We start from the raw sequence: 19,045 nt of genomic DNA, 5'->3' as shown, positions 1-19,045 counted from the left end.
ACCCACTACTTATATAACACTACCCAGTCATGTGCTGACCAGATGACAGTCATGTCATTGCACTAGGTTGGGCATTGCAAAAAAAAAAAAAAAAAAAAAAAGTGTTATTTGGGGCACTTGCTTTGTCATAAAATTTTGTTATAACAGTAGAAAACTCCTTCAGATTGAATAAAAGTCCAGGACATAACAGAAGGCTTTAAATCCACCCCTTAGGCTCCATTGAAGAACATCTGTGGCCATTTGTAGTAAGTATTTTACATCTTAAATCTGTAGTGTGGTTATAGCTTGTGTAAGCACTGCTTCCTCTACTCTGGACACTTGTCCCACCGTATGTTCAAGAGGTGCATTCAAACAAGGCCTTATGCTTTCTTGCCTGGACACCTGGGGTTCACCCCACATGAACTCTGCCTCTGAAGAAGGAGGAGCTGTGCTCAGCTGGTATTTCTCTGCTGGAAGTGATGTATCATGTCATGGTCCATTCAATTTCCCCGTTGTCCTTCATCTTATGGTGTTAGCTGCATCGACATTAAAAGCTTTGCTCATCTGCCGAGCTCAGTGTGAGTGCAGTTTACAGGGGCAAGATCTGGGCAGTTGGAAGCCCTCGGGTTAAGAAGTGGCATGAGCAGTGAGCCGGGGGCTTTCACCTCTGACAAGTGAAATGAGTTCTCTGAGTTCTCAGGGCTGGAGTCACACCAGCAGCCATTTAAGTTGCAGTGGAAAAACTCCCATCTCTGCTTGCATTGCATTTTTCCACTGGGGAGCTGGGAGCTGCCTTGATATGTTGGCGCCTCCAGCTGTAGATGACTAAATGAAGCTGTGTGGGTTGCTTGCTGTCCAGCCAGACTGTCCCTGCTATCTCTTCCCATAAACACTGGAGCCTTTGTTTCTGGCCTTATCGTGCCCCTGCCATCACAGAGCCCTTTCTGTGCTCTCCTCCCAGCACAGCCCCTCTGTGTTCAGGGGTCTTTTCTTCAGCTGCTCTTTGTCTCCGGGTGTTTATTGTGCCTGCTGCAGAGTGTGTTTGTTTGGGAGAGAGGAGGAGGGGCTCCTGTTTGTGTGGGGTTTATAAACCTAGTGCATTCTTCAAAAGAGATGCTGAGCAAACTGGGTGGTGTTAAGATTAACCCTTCAGTGCCCTGCATTACTGACAGTGCATCACTGCACCAAGATTTCCTCAGTGTGAAAAATGCTGTGGGAGGGTTATGAAGCTGCTTGCTCTGTAAGGCAGGGAGTCCGCTCCCGCTTTGGTCCTAACTGCCTTTTGATTTTCTGTGAGTGCTGCACATGTGTATCAGCAAAGAGAGCCTCCCAAATGTGGGGAGATGTAATTGATTCTAGGATTTCCCCCCAGAGTGCTTCTGGAACTTGTTTTTATTGCAAACACTGGCTCACTAGCCCTTTCTGTTTGCATAACTGGCCCTTGCATCCTGTTTATGTGGCTACATTAGACAATATCTCTTCATTGTACCATATCCCAAAACGTTATGGCTCTGTACTTTAGGGCTTTTCCTTTTGAGTAAGGTCCTGAAAACAGGAATTTCTTAAATTCATAGTGTTGCCACTTGTAGCGGAATATAATACCTCCCTTTGAACCAGCTTCTTTTCTTTAACCAGCTTGTTAATGCTTTCATGGTTAGGATGGCTCTTACTGTTTCTTCAGTACCCATGGTCCCGTATTCCAAGAGAGTGCTTTGGAAGATGAAGATCAGCAGCTCAGAAACTTTATTCCCTTGTAATCACATAACGCTTTGCATTAAGTTGGTTGGGGGAAAAAAACCAACCAACCAAACCAACAACCACCAAACAGAACAGCATCAACTTTCTAATCTCCTTTTGCTCTTCCTCTGTAAGAGGATGGGAATTTATAACACGAAAAATCTCTCGTCCATCTCTGCAAGAAGCTGCAGCAACACAATTGTCTTAGTGTTAGAAGTGCTGGCAGAGTTTTGTATTTCACCAAATCTGCAGTCAGCATGAATTTCGCAGACCTTTTTTATGGTGATCTGCATAAACTGAGCGTAATGCAAATACCTTAGTTTTATGTGTGATAACCATACATTTTTTTCAAAGATGGTATCTTTTCTTAAGTTACTGAACTTTTCCCCAGAAATGAATAGGTTCAAATTCAGCATTTCACAAAGTGTAGTGTGAAGAATTTTTATTTTCAAATTATTAATATCCTGGTATTGGGGGTTGCAGTTCATGTATTGCAGCATCTACATATGATATTATTACACTGCGAAAAAGTTCAGCAGACTGTGTTCCTTTGTGGGGGGTGGGAGAGGAAGAAATGCAAAATAATACGAGCCTTTGAAACATGAATGCACACACTCAGTCATGACTAAACCTATTCAAACACTCAGGTGTTTTTTCCAAGACTGCTCTAGGCTTTAGCATTGTTGTTGTGTGACTTGTTTACTTTATGAACTAACTCAGTTTGCCTCATCTCTTTCTCTTGAAGGAACAGTTTCAGCTGCAAAGCGCACAGGGATTCCAGCACCCCGGGAAATATCATCGTCTGTATCCAGAGAGAGAGCTGTATTGCGTGGTCAAGCCAATACTAGGAAAACACAACCCAGCCCCACCTCTTCCGGTACACCGACTCCTACCAAACACGTGCGCCCCACTAGCAAGTCCAAGCAAGAGAATGAAACTGGTGACAAGGCTGTTCTGGAATCTCAGGTTAAAGAACTCCTGGCAGAAGCAAAGACAAAAGATTCTGAAATTACCAAACTCCGTAGTGAATTGAAGAAATGCAAAGAGAAAGGGTCACTTAACGCTGAAGGAATGGGTGCTTCCAACCAAAATGTAGAAACAGTATCACCTGTTGACATAGATCCATTAATACGGACCCTTCAGGAAAAAAACAGGACTTTTCAAAAAGAGCTTGCTAGCCTGGGCGAAGAAAATCGTGTTTTGAAAGAGAAATTGCTTTATCTAGAGAACTCTCCTCTCTCAGACACAACGACAAGCAGTGGAGGTGACAGCAGCCTCCCAACCCCAACTACCCAAGAATCCAGTTTTGGAAGCCCATCAAAAAATGTGTCAAGAGGTGAAATGGATGAGCACAGGCAGCATGTGAATGGGGGTGCACTGCGCAATTCAGGTTCTTCCAGCAGTGATGTAACTAAGGCTTCCTTGTCACCCGATGCATCTGATTTTGAACATATAGCAGATGTACCTTCCAGGCCAACATCCTCCAACAGCAACCATTTGAAAGGTTCCAAATGCTCCACTACAGGAAGTTCTCCAAACAATATTAGTGACCTTTCTGTTGCATCTCTTACAGAGAGAATACAAAAAATGGAAGAGAATCACCACAGCACAGCAGAAGAATTACAGGCCACTTTGCAAGAGCTGTCAGATCAACAGCAAATGGTGCAGGAGCTGACAACAGAAAATGAGAAGCTAGTGGAAGAGAAAGCTCTCCTGGAGACTTCCTTTCGTCAACATAGAGATAGAGCAGAACAGCTGAGCCAAGAAAATGAGAAGCTAATGACTCTCCTCCAAGAGCGATCCAAGAATGAAGAAAGCAGAGCTCAGGAGGGGAAGGTCCTTGAACTGGAACAGAAATGTGCAGAAGTTCTTGAAAAAGCACAATTTGAACGAGAGAAATTGCTTAACATTCAGCAACAGTTAACCAGCAGCCTACGAAGCTTAGAAAGGGAGCATCAAGATGCCCAGCAGGTGATTAAAAGCCTGAGAGAAGAAAATGAGAAGCTGCTTAAACTTCTAGAAGTGGAACAACAGAGTAACAGCACAGTGACAAAAACTCTGGAGGACTGTAAAATTGCCTTAGAAGGTCTAAAAATTGAGAATGGCTCTCTCAAAACTCAGTTAGAGAGCGAGAAACAAAAGGCCGCAGAAATCAACGTGATGGGGTGCGCTACTGACAATTCTGAGGTGCAAGAGATGCTGAAAGTAGCCCATGCAGAAAAGGATCAGTTAGAAGCATCTTGTACTGAGCTTAAACAAGAGCTACTGAAGGCAAACAGTGAACTGAAGCACATTCAGGGTCTGCTAGCTAAGGTAAAGCAGTAACAGCTGTAAATATAATGGTTGTTTATCTGTCCTTCCATAAATAGGTAATTGTTAGTCTTTAGATTGTTATTGAGCCATTGATTATAAGTTTCCAGGATTTAAATTGCATTAGTTAGTTTTGAATGGAAGCTGGGATCATATGATATTGTTTCTCTTTCTGCTGTTATCTACATATTTTCCCAGGAATAACTGTTAGCATAGCTGTGTTTATAAATTCAAAACTAATTTCCCCTAATATCTTCTGCAGAGTTTACTATTTTAGTAAATAGAATTGTGTTTATCAGCATTGGAGCAAAGAACAGGTCAATAAATATTGCTTTGATGTTATGTGAACAAATATTAGTGAAAATCACTTGGTAATTCAGATGAAGAGATGGGCATGAGTAGTTAGAGCAAATATTAAGTTCTGAATAAGTAATCATGATTAATTAGTAGTGAACTATAGGTGTCATTGGTAATGAGAACACAAGGACATGAGCTAATGCTCAGAGAAGCTGGTATTTACAGCAACATGACTAACGATGCATGGTCAAGCTCCAGATGAGATTATTTTCATAAAACTAAAATATTTTTACAAAACTGAGAAGTATTCTGTTTTGGGATAGGTAAAGTAATGGCAAAAAAAGTTGAGTTATTTTAGAACAATTTTACTCTGCTTCATTTGATAGTTTGTAGCTTTGCTGCAAGCAAGCTTAAGTCGGTTACTGTTTCTATTTTCTGTGTGATTCCGGATGTTCGGAAGAGAGCTGCAATGCAAGGCATCGTAGAACAAGTGTTAATAAAGCACAAACCAGTGACTATGTCCCACCGCTGCAGAAAGAGTGATTGTTTGTGCAGCCTTTCCTGTATGGGGAAGGGATCATGAGAAGAATGGTGAAATTGGCTAGTTGCGGAGGAAGAGAGCATTGCCAAAAAGCGCCTCCATGATTTGAGCGATTTAGAAAATCCAGATGTCCTTTCGGCTTTAATAGGTGACCACAGCAAATGGAGTTAGTAGAGGAAGCTCCCAAGTGCTTACTGGAGCTGCAGTTTATGAAGAATAAATGAAAAACTGCTGAGTGCTCAGACTCTGTACCAAACTTTTATTGCTTGGTTTGGAAACCACAGGTTTCCTCCTTTTTACTCTTCCTTTGCCTCGAATTAAGCTGTTTTGAATCATTGCCTATTTGTGACACCCAAACAAGACCACAGGCTTCTGTAAGGCTGCCCTTCAGTCAGGCTGTGCCAGTGCTGCTCACTGAATAATTTGTTCATACTCGGAGATCTTCCCCCAAACCTGGAAGCATTGATCTGTGGGCCTGAGCCAACAAACTGAAGTGCAGCAGATTCCCCCTTCAGTAATTCCAGATGTCCTATATCCAGAAATACACTTATCTGCAGTAGCTAGCTCCACTACGTATGTTTTCACAATCCATTGAAAGTGCACATAGTAAAAGCAGCAAGATTGTTAATGTGGATGAACTAATTGTTGTCTTGGCCCTAAGGCAGCGATATCACTCTCATAATGTGATACATAACCAGATGTGGAGCTTTCCAGGAATATAATTCCTCTCTGTTCATTACCTGCAGAGATTGGTTTTGAATTATGGTCATCATATAGAAAATTTAATTTCCTTTGTAGCATCTTGTTTTATTATCTTCATTACCAGGAAAGAAAACTGACACTCATAGCTCATGTATGTTTCCCGAAACTGTCTCATTCGCATTGAAACTCAGTTTATACAATGCTTAGAACACAAGTTCAATTCTTAAGTCTATGAGATGCCCAGTAAAACCTCTAATGCATGATATCTCTTAAGAAGTAAAGACAGACTTGCAGCTTGCTTTCTTCCCTTCCAGGCTGAGACTGAGTGTGGTCAGCTGAAAGAGGTGTGTGACCGGCAGGCTGAGCAACTGAGCAGAACCAGCCAGAAGCTGCAGGAAAAAACATCAGAGAATGAAGCAGATATAAAAAACCTGAAAGAGACCATTTTCGAGTTGGAGGACCAGGTGGAACAACATCGTGCTATAAAACTTCACAATAACCAGCTCATCAGTGACCTAGAAAGTAGGTGGAGCTGAAAAAAGGATTTAAGTGACCTTATTCAGGGGGCTTAGTTATGGCTGCAGTAGGGAGGAGGAAGCATGTCTTGATACGTGTGACAAGGGCCTCACTTTAGAAGTATTCCAATTTTGGCCAATCCTTTCTGTTCATGCACAGAAGTCACTATCTTAACAGTTAGTGCTATAACAATAATATTAGAGACAGTCTCCAAGCCTCATGCTTCAGCGAAGGATGTATTGCCCGTTCTAGAAGCTGGAATTATTGGCCTTTTAAAGAGCTTTTAGGAAAAAGCACTAGTAAGAGCTGTGAAGTCGAAGTTGCTGTCGCGTTGTGGAAGGGGAGCTGCCACCTGGTGGAATGAGTGGCACATTTCGCTTACCAGTGTTACGTCGAGTGTTCCAGGAGTGTGTGTACTGAGTAAGTGATCCTGCACATGTGATTCTGTAAATTTAAAAGTCTGGTTTAATGCCTCAAAATAATGACCTATTTCAGAGATGTTTGAGTAACAAGTCTGCTGTTGATTCCATTCCTGATCCATTGACAGAGTATCTTAATTTCAGCTTAGTCTATTTAGTGGCATTACTAGAAGCAAAACCAAATAGGCTGCTCTGCCTTCCCACTTTCACTTTTCACCTTTGCCTTTGTGTGTTTAATAATATTTTCCCTTTTTTACTGTTCCTAGGTAAAGCAGTGAAGCTGGAAGAACAAAAACAAGATACAGAGAGACAGCTGAAGGCTCTGACTAAGCAAATGAAGGTAAGGCTTTGACTCCATAACAAAGCTAAGCTGAGCTTTTACTGCAGTACTGGATTTGAGAGAAGCATTGTATTTTTGTAGAACAATTGTAAAAAGTTCTTTCTATATCCTTTCATTCTCCATTCTCTTCACTTATTTCTAGCTGTTTCTTTGCCCGTGAAGGAAAAATATAATACATCCTTTGCAAATTACTTTTGCTTTTTCTACCTATGAACTTCTGCTATTATGGAACAGCCGTTCCTGCTTCATGAATCATCAGTAGCAACGAGCTCTTTTCAGCAGCAGTGCTTGTAGTAGTATCACAAGTCCAAATGATCAATAGCTATAGGAAGAACTTTGATTGTACTTTTTGTATTGGAGGGGAGAGCTTAGCATCAGTTTCCTCTTTTTCAATCTTGTCGGTCCTGTGTAGAGAGGCAAGTATTTAGTTTGACCTTGGCATCATCTTGAAATTGTAGTGAAATCCTGGTCACTTGTGATCACTGAAAGAGAGATCAATAACTTAAGTGCTCAGCTCAAGTAGGTGCATTTTTACAGCAAACAGTTTGGGGTTCTAATTGCTCTTTCTAGGAAGATACAGAAGAGTGGAGGCGTTTTCAAGCTGATCTGCAGACTGCAGTGGTTGTAGCCAATGATATTAAGTGTGAAGCCCAGCAGGAGCTCCGTGTGGTAAAGAGGAAGCTTCAGGAGGAAGAGGAGAAGAGTGCCAGACTGCAGAAGGAGCTGGATGAAGTGAAGGGCAGCAACAGGTTGGTTACTTACAAAGGCCAAGATTTGATCTCTGTGACTGCTAACATGCATGCAAACAGTGCTTTGTCAATAACTATTCATTGGCTTGGATGTGCATGTTGTCTGTTTTTAACTCTTCTGACGGATTTTGTTGTCTCTTATTCTAAGATGTGCCTCTCTTTCTTTTTGGCGATCTAGTTCTGTCAACTAGGCCATGAAGGTTTTAATCAGCAAATATTAATAACAATTGCCAATATCCTCTTATAGCTTTGTTCTCAATATGGTATTCCGCTGTGTTTTATTGCCGTCATAACTCTCTGTGCAGCTGTATTAAACCATCTGTGAAAAGTTTGGCTGGCTACATATATTCAATGGGACATCCAGAAGAGAACTACTTAACCTGAGAGGAGTCAAGGACTGTATATGTTCCAATTAAAATGAGGACTAGCTGGACTTCTTTGTTCTGCAAGTCTGATACGTGTTGGCTGAGTGATCAATGCAAGTACTAGGATTCCTCATCTCACATCTCCTGTCCTTAATTTGAAACCTGTTATGTGATTAGTTGTTTTAAATGGTCTGGACTGTGGCGTGGGTTAGCATTTAGCCCAAAAGTGACTTTGTTATGCAGTGGACCCACCTGTAAAACAATTGCCGTAGTCTCAGTGGTTGGAGAGGGAACAGTAGTTGTGAACCATTCAGAGATAGACCCCAGCATGGTAAGCTGTATATGTGGGGCTTCCCTCTGTGGGAGCATGGTAAGAACAAAAGCGACTTTTACAATTTAATCTGGAACCAGTACAGATGCCTTACAATGTGGCTTTTATGCAGTGCGCGACTTCTTATGTACCACCTTTCCATTCTAAAAATCGTACTACAATTGAAATACAAAATAAGAAGAGATGGAAAACAAAAGATGTATTAGAAGGAAGAACCAAAATTTCTAAAGAAGACGGTGCTCTGCTCTTTTTTTGCATTGACGCAAGCAGACCCAGCAGAGCTGCGGTGATGAAAATTTGTACAGGGGGAACAAAGAGAGACAAAATAACGCACACAGTGGTACTGTTTATCAAAAGTGCGTGCCAGATGAATTTTGCTTCTCTAGATTTTTCCATTTAATCTCTCTCCCAGTAGTTTTGTGGCCACTGGTAGAATAGCCACAGGAACACGGTGAATCCTGTCACTTCTTTCAGGTGGTCCAGCTTTGTTGCACATATTTGCTCACTGTTTTCCATTCAGGAGTTTCCACAGCAGCTGTACAGTAGATGGAAGTAAAAAGATGGGAGGGCTTTTGTGCAGAGGTGTATGGATCAGAATTCCTGGATTGAAGGAACAGAAATACTTCTTTTCAGAAAAATAAAGGAATGTGTTTAAGCTCCAGTTTCATTATCAGAGTCCCCAGTGGATGCAAAGAAAAGCTATTACAGACTATGTATTCAGACAAAATGATTACCAGACAGTACTTAAGTTCTGGGCTCTGTTTCCATTCCTAATTTGTTCTTAATGAAATTTCTCTTGTTTAGAGCGGGGTCCATATATAAGGTCAGGAATCATATACTTGTAGTTTCTCCTCGTTATTCTTCTATTTTTTTAATCTGAAGATGTATTTGATAATAGTTAAATTGAATAAAAGATGACCTGCTAATTTGCAAACTGGGATATTTATCTTCTATGTATAAGGAACATGGCTGCATTGTCAGCTCTTTGGCAGAAGAAGCCTGAGCTGCAAATACTGCTTTTGAAATTAGATCCCCAGAATCCATACATATGTAGTTCCAGAAGGAGGTATTCAGACACGTATTTAATTAAAGTCAGTTTTGGCATTTGTGTCTCCTTCTCTTTTCACATACATATAGATATATGTCTGTCTCTGCGTCATATTGACTATCTGTATAGCTTGCTTTGAGTATTACGTTGGTCATGGAGCCAGATATACTGTTTGCAGTGGGAAATATTTATTCTCTTTCAAAGACAGGTGTTGAGACCAAATTTTGTATTTCTCAATTTAAGTATAACTAATTTGACTCACAGTGTTCGTGCAGAGAATGCAAAATTTCTGTACTGAGTGGTATGGAGAAGGTAATGATGCCTACGTAAGGCATTGTCTAAACAAAGCAGTGATCAACAGCTAAGCACTGAAATTTTAAAACTGTACCGACCTATAAAACAAATCCTTGAAGTCGCCAAAGCTCCTGCTGAGAGCCAGTTCTACACTCCCAGTTATTTTTGCATTCCTGAGGTCGCTATCTTCCCCAGCACCTCAGCTTCTTTCACCCAGAAGGTTCTGGGGATATTCTCATTGTTGCTTTTAGTCAGCTTTCACAAATGCTACTGCTCAGAATCAGCAGTAGATTCTGGTACCCGTGGTGACTTTTAATACACGCTCAGCACTGGTGGAAACAGTTTGTAGCATGATACCTTAATGCAGTCTATAAAGTATTCCTCATATTTGCTAATGCTGAGCAGCTGTGCATTGAGCTGAATATCTGACCCTCCCTAGTGAAAGTTTCCTGTCTGATTTTTAAGGTCTGATTGGAAAATGTACCTTCCAAATAGCTTGCTACTCAAAGGTTTTTGGCAAAATCTCAGCCATCTCTTGAGGGTCATTAGACTCCACCTCATAAATTGATCTTGAAGCCAATTTATCTCCTACAACATCCTGCCATTTTAATGTTTGCCTGTGGCTGCCTGAGTTCCTGCCTCCAAGTTTGATTTCACCGTTACATTCTTCTAATGAGACAAAAAGTCATTTTTGGTTCAGGAACAGCCAAAGAACTTGCAGAAAAAATCCTGATGAGGTCATCAGAGTTCATCTGAATGAAGGTAAGAGCCTCCCAAAGGCATCTTTAACACAGATTAAATGTCTAATTCTATGACTAAGAATGTTGGGGGGAGGTTGGACCAGCATCAAACAAATGGAGTAAGGAAGAGAGGATTTAACTTGTCCCACGTTAGTACAGATTGAAACCTACAAATTGATTAACCCATGTTTCAGACAGTCTTCTATGATATTTTACATCCTAATTAATGTTATTTCTCTGCAGTAAAATGCAAAAGCTTACAATCCACTGTTGTGTAACTGTCTCCTTGCAGGTGGTGGAAATTGTAACTATATAGTCTCCATCCTTGGAGGTTTTCAAGACCAGACGGGATAAGACCCTGAGTAACCTGGTCTAACCTCATAGCTGGCCCTGCTTTGAGCAGGATGACTAGGTGACTTCCTGAGGTTCCTTCCAACCTGAATTATCCTATGGTCCTGTAGCAAGTTTCATCTTTTCAGAACACTCACCCTGGAAATAAATTCATTTTTGTAGCTGTTTTAAGATCAAATATTGAAGTGGTGAAATGAAATGCTACATTGGGTTTGTAACACAAAGGAAGGAAGTTATTGCTGAAAGTACCCAAATTATGGACGGCTCTTTTTGGCTTCATTACACACCCATTTCCAAGCCTTTCTGGCAATACACTGTTTTTAGCAGCAGTGGAAGTTTCAAGGTATCGCTTTGACTCTTTCCCTTCAAGTTTGCAAAATTATTTTGGCACTATAACATCATGTGCCTTGAACCAAGAACACGGAGGGAAGACAGTTGGGCTGGGAGTAGTACTTGGTAAACAGAGAAATTATATCTGTAATTAAATGAGCGACTTCTTAGAATAATAAAAAAAATTAACCAAATCTTCAAACGGAAGCCTAAAGTGAAGATTGTGATGTATCCCACTAATTTGCTTCTGTTCTTCCTCCTAAAGTCTCAAGTGCCACAGCATGGCAGTGTTACATGCTTTTTCTCCTGGAAATAAGCTTGTACTCTCTGTGTATTAAACCCTGCTGTCAGTCTATATGTGCTGATGTGCTGCTCATTTGTGCCTGTGTTTTGCAGCTGTTCTGTCTTATAGAGATTTTGTTTTTGGATTTTTGTTGTTGGGTTTTTTTTTTTTTCCACTGAATGGAGATTATTCCATCCCCTTTGGTGTAAGGACCCTGAAACAGAAGCTGATTGAGGTAGAGCAACTCTAGTTGCCTGGGTGTGTTCATGTACCCGTTTTGAATTGATAGTCCTAAATGATTAGAAGAGAGGAGAGCCAGGAACACTACCATCCCTGTCCTTTGAAATTGGTTCCCTGGCTTTAAATACTTAATTTCTTCCTATCTGAGCAACATCAATATTTTTTCTTTTGTATTGTTGTTTGCTTATCACGTCCCAAAGCTGAGTTAGTGGAGTGTTAAGGCACTCCTTCAACTGTCCTAGCAACACCATCAGCACTTTCCCCTCTCCCCTTTATTTAGTGATGATGGGATGATTAACTGTAAAATAGAGAGCTGTACCTCAGGATGGGCATTGTATTGCTTCCTATAACTTCCCTGATTGTTGTCTGTATCTCCATAGGTGCCTGATCTCTACCAGCTAACACAGCCCTGAATGGATGCATAGCCAGGCCTGTGAGACACTTCAGGACACACCTTCAACTTGCAGCTGAAAAAGGGAAGTTTCAATTCGAGAAAGCACCTCCAGTTTTTTATTGCCCTGCAAAAGTCAAGTGTATCGCAAAGTGTGAATGCTGCTCGGGTCCACCTCTTCCCCATGGGCAAGAGCCTATTTCTTTGTTTCAGAAGGCTTCTCTCTTCAGAAGACTCCATGAGGTGGAAAAAGTTCCGAATTAGTTTAAAGCCAACTAGGCCATAAGAAGTAATCAGAGATATTTGGGGAACTGAAATAACTGAGGGCTTTTTTGGAGGGATGGGGGTATTTGCCCTGAAACAGAAATTCAAACACGCCATTTTAAGCTTAAGCAAAAAATAAAACTGAGTGTGTATGTCTAACTTGTAAAATTTAATGAGCATACACATTATGAGTTCTCCATATAGTATTATATTCATAGATCTATCTCTGTGTGTCTAAATACATGTATGCCTACAGATCAGCATGTATACATACACACACAAACTTGAGCGGTAGGTTACTGAAATCCAGCAGGAAAACTGAATGGAAACATGAAGTTATTTATTCAGTATCAGCTGCTTTGATGGTTTCAGATTTTTAATATTGTATTGACAAGGCACTCGCCACTGGGTGGCATGTCTGACTTGGTGTCTGTTAGGAAGCAGGGTCGTGCCCAAGGAGCATGTCCTGCTATGACTTTCACAGAGAATGTCCCATGCGAGGTTTGTCCTGCCTGTGAGAATTGCAGATGGAGAAATGGGAAGGAAAAGAAATGAATATATCAAGCCCCTAGTAAATATCCTCTCAGAAAGGAGTCTCTCATGCCCTTAACTCAGGTGAAGTGTATGATGATCAGGGAGAACTTGCTGAAGTTCAGCTTTGCAACTGGAGACACCTGGAGAGAGCTTTACTTGGATGCTAAGGAGGAACTCAGAAGTCACCATCTCTACCAGGAGATCATCAGGATTCATTCCAGGACTGGAATTTCATGTCTTGGCTGTGGGATTCCTGTTCTTTCCTCCTGGATGTGAAGACCTAGCAAGGGCCTGGTCTCAGAGCAGGCTGAGCTAGTAGAGAATTCCACGCGGTGTCCTGGCTTTGGCATGGCCTTCACCTTTGTGCCGTGCTACTGAAGTGTATGCATATATGCACACTTGTGTTGCCTTTCTTTTCTGTGCTGGCAGCTGTTGAATGTTGGGTTTTTTGTTTAAGAAATATATATTGAAGTGCCAAATAAATGTTTAAGTGTCTGGAATTGTCTGCTGCCTGCCCTTGGCCTCTCTTCTGTTCTGTGCATCAGTAACTGTGTGTCTCTTCTTTGTGTTCCTTGGAGTTCAGGAGGATTCACAACAATGACAGGAACTGTGTCAAAGACTGGATTGCAGAGTAATTATTTCTGAAAACATGGTTCTGTGGTCCTAGGCCACCTGTAACGAAGAGGTCATTGGAGCAGTTTAGAAATTTCACAAACACACGAAGGCTGTTGTTGCCAAAATCTATACATTAAGCACAGAAAGACTTGCACCTTGTTGGTGGTCTGTTGTCCACATATTCCAAACCTAGAAAACAAGGAGCCTAACTCTTGCCATTAGAGAAAAGCTTACTGCGTCTACTTCTCTCATCAATGAATGAATGAAACTAGGCAGTGGTTTTGTGAAAAGGACTGGACGTTTTAATTCCTTTGTGGCTAAAGTGCTCTGCTTCCTCCTGGACCTGCTCCACTTAAGCCAGCTGCACTTGCAGCATTTATCTATGTAAACCATTCATTCTTGTTTCAAGGAAAGCATACAGCAGTAGATGACATTTTGTTCAAATCCATCCTTTTTGTAGCAAAGCTTGCTTAGTCGTCTTGGATGGCCTAAGCTATACTAAGCTGAATAAATTCTGTGCACAAGGGGTCATTTTTGGTTTGAAGTTATGGCTTGTCGTTAATCTTTCTAAGTCATGTTCTCCTATACTGTCCTCCTGAATTATCTTGCTACTGCAAGTTAAACTCCCACTCTTCTGCTTCTCTATTAAGAAACCCATATATGTACACATACATGCATCCCCTTATCATACAGATTTTTCTCTTTAAAAATGGAAGGTACTCACCAAGTCTCATAACTGTCCTTTGCTTGTTGGCTGGCATGTGTGGTTTTAGTTGAAGCAAATAGGTCTCGGCACTGTTCTTCCTACCTTTCATGCCAAGGTTTGCAGCATGAGAGGCCTTGGTTTTCTGATGTGATTGTGTTTAATCTAGGAGGTTGTTTCAGGGTACGTTTAGAAGCCTATTACAAATATACAGCCTTAAGATTACAGACAGGATCCTAACAAAATTGCAACCGGTAGTAGCTCCAGCTACTCCGTACAACGACTGAATAATGGCATGTGATTTCTCAATGGACTTTTCTGTGGCATGACGTAGGGGCTGGTCTAGTTACTCTAACTTTATTTAACATGTTTGCATCCTTTCGCAATCAAAGGCTAGACTGAGGAGACTAGTCTGTGGGGTTTGAGCTGTTCTCAGAGTTAAATCCTAACCGATGAAGTGATGGCTGCCTAGAGCATGCCTCTGACTTGCTTTGTTCTCAAGATTGCCAGTTGGCCTACAGGCATTTACTGTTCCTTTCTTACGCTGATAATACTCCACAAACCTGGTGTATGCCCTTGTTACTCGGATAACTAGACAGAACTCTTGCACAGTGGCCTATTTAATTCTTGAAAGTGTAATGGATTGCATTGGGTGGCTTCATATCTTAAGGCAGAAATCTATCCTTCCTCCATACTTTACTAGAAGCAAGACTCGTTTAGCTTTTGTGTTTTTGTATAACTAAAGTGCAGATGCTATCACCTGTTGATTTGTTGTTTATGCTTTATGAAGCCACAGAAGAAAAAGTGAAGGGTAGAACTTAAAGTTAGCAAAACACTGGCTCCCTCAGAGCTCGGTGAATCTTACCCAATCTGACTTTCCTCCTTATTGGATTAAATGGAGAATGGAACTGAAATGGCTTTTTCTCTAGCCATCTGCCTCTGCAGGCTCCCCTGGCACACAAGGAGCTTGAATGAATTAGCAAAGAAATAGCCAATATCTGCTTAAAGACAGCACCTCCTTAACTCTGCCAAAAATAGAAACATGAGTCACTCTTATTCTCTTATTCATTGACACCCTTTAGCCCCTTGCATTTTGTAGACTGTGATGCCAAAAGGGAAAGGAAAAAGACTCTGACTCCTATTTTTAGCTCAGCAGAACTTGTTCAACCCTATAGGCGCTTTCTGGATGGAGCTCTCCAGCCTTCTTATGAAATAATTCCTGCTTTTGTATTCATGTAGCTCTTGGTGCCTGCCGTACTAAAAAGTAGGGAAAAGTGATGATACCTCAGAACCTGCAGATTAGCACACATTTCTTAAGTAGCTAGGAGATCAGGAAAGTAATGTATAAATACTCTCTTTTTATGTGACTAGACTTTGATATGTAATTGCAGCTTTCCTAAACTAAAGCTAGGTAATTACACTCGAAGTCTACCTGAGAGCTACTGGGTAAGTACAGTGACAGTGCTAAGCAATGTCAGCCAGATCCATAAAATGCATGACTAGAAGCAACAGTTACGTTGTATGATTACATTTGCTGTTTTAACACAGCTGTGGACTTCCCTGTACTAACTCCTGTAAGTCCAGCACCTAATCTTGACTTCAAATTTTCTTTTCAGTGGAGTAATTTGATGATCTTTTCTGTTAAAACATGAGCCTTATTTCTATTTTGAGTTTGTCTATCTTCATTCCAGCCATTCAGCCATTGAATTTTGGTATTCTTGTGTCTGCTAGGATGAAGCACTTAACAGTTTTATTCCCCATATAACTGCTTATGGATTGTGATTGAGGGTTTACTTGTTCAGCAGGTGTCCTTGTTGATAAGCTGTAAGAGTTGAGTTTCCAAAGTTTTTCGTTATGAGGTATATTTTCTGGTTTAATTTTTGTGGCTCTTATCTGAACGCTGTCCAATTACTTATTTTATTTTCAATTATGGCATTTTAACTGGTAACAATTACTCCAGCAGTGGTCACGCCAATTAAAAACATAGAGTGTAAATTAACATCTTTCTCTTTGGTTACTTTCCTCATTATACACTGAGGACCACAGTAGCCCCTTGGCCCCTGTGCTGTATTGAAAGCCCATCTTCAGGTAACTATTGACGATTACTCACAAGTCTCATCAAACTGCCTTTTTCTATGATAATCCTTCATCCTGTGTGAGGATGGGGAGTGGAAATGGTATGGTTAACAGTGCAGAAAAGTTTGTTAGACTCAATGATTTAATGTTTGCCAGGCACTCCAGGAAAAGAACATGAACATTCTAATGAGTGGTCCATGTTCTGGGCATTACAATAAAAGATGTACATTGTTAGATTTGCCTTACTACATATAAAGACCTTTAATTTCTGCTTGCGCTTCCTGTTGCCCCTGAGTTTGATCTGATTTCTGCTTTGCAGGCTGACAGCTGAAGAGGTAGAATCTCTAGAGACAGATACAACCAACCGCTGGCAAGGAGTCTGCATTAGCAGAGCATCTCCCACACCGTCAGAATCTGCTGCCACTGTGAAGTCACTGATAAAATCATTTGATTTAGGATGCTCAGGTATTTGAACACTGTATTTTGTAGTAAAAAATTTTTCTAGCAGTGAATGTGTAATTTTTGCCTTCTTGCTTCTTAATGGATATTCTCTGTCAGTGCTTGGTACATAAATAGTATCTGTGTCAACTATACCAGTGGTTCCCTGTTCTGACAAGAGGGAGCTAGTTGAGTTGGAAATGCAAATGTTTACATGTTTTTCCTTGCAGGTAGCACTGGACAAAATATCACGGTTCACAAGGTCCCCAGGAGCCCTCTAAGTGGAATTCCAGTGAGGACAGCCCCAGCAGCTGCTGTTTCCCCCATGCAGGTACAAGGAGCTCTTTCCATCCTTGTAGTTTTAACATGGGTAGATGCAGTGTTTGCTACAGCATGACATAGCTTCAGCATGCCAACATGCATATGTTGACAAGGGGAAGGGGAAACTCATCTGTTTATTTGCTGTGAAACATCAAATACTGTAGTACTAACAAAAAGGATCAAAGTGAGTTTGTCTTTGACTTCAGCTTAGAGGTCTCAGTGGACGGATGTGAGCTCTTTGGAATACAATTCTGAACTTTAATCACTGTTGACCAGAAAATAGGTTTCAATTATTGGGAGTGAGTTACAAGAAACATCAAACTAAACTAGGTAGCTGGCATGTGAGTTGAGAGACACGGGATAATAAGGTTCTAAGTTGTATGCTCCCAGTTATCCAGTAAGTTCATACAGTGCTGAATGAAGGGCTCTTAGAGTTTGGGTTTTTTCATCCTGAAGCGTAACTGTTCTGGAATATAGCACAACTTATGTCACTGCACCAGTTAATTAACTTTCTGTTAGCAATTTTCAAATCTGTGGTGCAATGTTATTGGAAATACTGCTTTTGTGAATGATGGAGAAGCAAATGCACCGTGCTTCCTGATTTCCACATATGCTGAAGGTGGCATACCATCAGTCTGCTAACTTTTCTAGGCTAGAGAAGCCATTGTATGTTTTTTGACTGGGTGGTCATTGGACTTAAAACGGGACATTCCTCTCTGAATCTGAGTTAAAAACAGTTGCAAGGCTAGGGTGTTTAGGTGAGTGTTCTGAAGAATCAGATGACTGAAAGACTACTTAACAAATGTGTGAGCACATTTCCTTCAAAGAATCAGCAAAGGAAGTTTAAAGAATGGGATTAGACAGAGGTCTGGGAACCTTCTATTAATGCCTGGCTGAGGGGATATTAATGCTGAACACTGGTGCTCAGGCTGCAGAAACAAGAATCCTTCTGACTTATCATTCGGGGTGCTGGGAACAGAGGCAGGGTTAGGAACAGGCATTCTTACTTTGGGTTTGTGACACTAGATTATGTTTGGCAAGAGAAAAAATGGTGCAAATAGAAATGTGAAATAGTTCAGGAACCAATATATTACTAGCTAAAAACATTGTCCCTTTGTCTTTTTATTTTTCACGACCATTTATCCAGTTCTAGGTACAGCTGATACCTTGTTGAAAGGTTTCTGCATCTGCTTTGTGATCTTGAGATAGCAGAAACAACGCTTCTTTCTGCTTGCCTATAAAAGCATGATGGCTAGTATTTTTTTCATTCTCTTTTGTACATTTGTTTGTTTCACAGAGACATTCTGTTTATAATAATGCCAAGCCAGCCAGCAAGGGCGTTGCCAGACACACAGATCTTTCAGACCTTCCTCTTGCAGGTAAGTTGCAGTAAATGTAAAAATGTTGCCTCTTTTTACTAACAAAAGCTTGTTTTTAACTGTTGGCCTCTGCCTGGGCCATTTTTCTTCTTCTCATATGGTCAAAGGAAACATGAAAAAGTGTCTTCAGAGTCTTTGTTTTAGAGAGCTTATTAATTATGTTGTGTTTCCATTCCCATCTTGATCATAGCCTTAGAAAGCTAAAAAATAGCTGATTTATTATGGTTTGCCAACACAAACTTGCCTTCTTTATTCCAAAGTATCCATGGCACCTCTCTAATCCATGCTGTGGAACTGGAGAGGATTGGATTTTGTTCAACATGTATGCATCTGGATCAAGTCCAAAGCACTGTCTTTTCAGGGTTTATTTGTTTTTAAATTGAACTTCATTTGAAATACATCAAACATTTCAGATACCAATGTGGCTGTTTTAGGAGCAGTCATATTTGGGCTCGAAATAGTTTGTTTTGAGAGCTCTCAAGAGATGCGTTTGTTTTTGTTTCACACTTTGCTTTTGTTCTCTTGTCATTTAATATTCTTTTCTACTAGTGTTTGTTTCCCATTTTCTCTGGGCCCATTTTTTTGATTATCTAGTCCTGAACGTTGTTGTTGCATTGGAATCAAAGCTAGTAACAACAGATTATTGAATTTTTAAGGACAGATGAAATATTATATTCCTGTAGTGAAACCTCAGTGAAACTACAGGGAGGGACAAAAAAATCAGTCACAACTTCTTCATTGGTAGATTGGAT

The 19,045-nt window shown here is 40.8% G+C and overlaps 1 protein-coding gene across 6 annotated transcripts in view; it reads left to right on the top strand.

Annotated features, from left to right (window-relative positions):
• SPECC1 (sperm antigen with calponin homology and coiled-coil domains 1) overlaps positions 1 to 19,045 on the top strand; it is a 102,273-nt gene that overhangs the window by 55,401 nt on the left and 27,827 nt on the right. For 4 of the 6 annotated variants that reach the window (XM_052803361.1, XM_052803360.1, XM_052803359.1 and 1 more), the window contains 7 exons: positions 2,462 to 4,029; positions 5,881 to 6,088; positions 6,768 to 6,841; positions 7,412 to 7,590; positions 16,475 to 16,620; positions 16,824 to 16,924; positions 18,212 to 18,293. In XM_052803361.1, the coding sequence (XP_052659321.1) occupies positions 2,462 to 4,029; positions 5,881 to 6,088; positions 6,768 to 6,841; positions 7,412 to 7,590; positions 16,475 to 16,620; positions 16,824 to 16,924; positions 18,212 to 18,293 (2,358 nt within the window). Of the gene's footprint in view, positions 1 to 2,461; positions 4,030 to 5,880; positions 6,089 to 6,767; positions 6,842 to 7,411; positions 7,591 to 7,895; positions 11,432 to 11,952; positions 13,267 to 16,474; positions 16,621 to 16,823; positions 16,925 to 18,211; positions 18,294 to 19,045 lie in introns of those variants that run through there. The other 2 variants (XM_052803364.1, XM_052803363.1) reach the window with 2 other exon arrangements.

The sequence above is a fragment of the Harpia harpyja genome, chromosome 12 (genome assembly GCF_026419915.1).
Source record: "Harpia harpyja isolate bHarHar1 chromosome 12, bHarHar1 primary haplotype, whole genome shotgun sequence".
Lineage (NCBI taxonomy): Eukaryota > Metazoa > Chordata > Aves > Accipitriformes > Accipitridae > Harpia > Harpia harpyja.
This window is presented reverse-complemented; position numbering and strand designations above follow the sequence as displayed.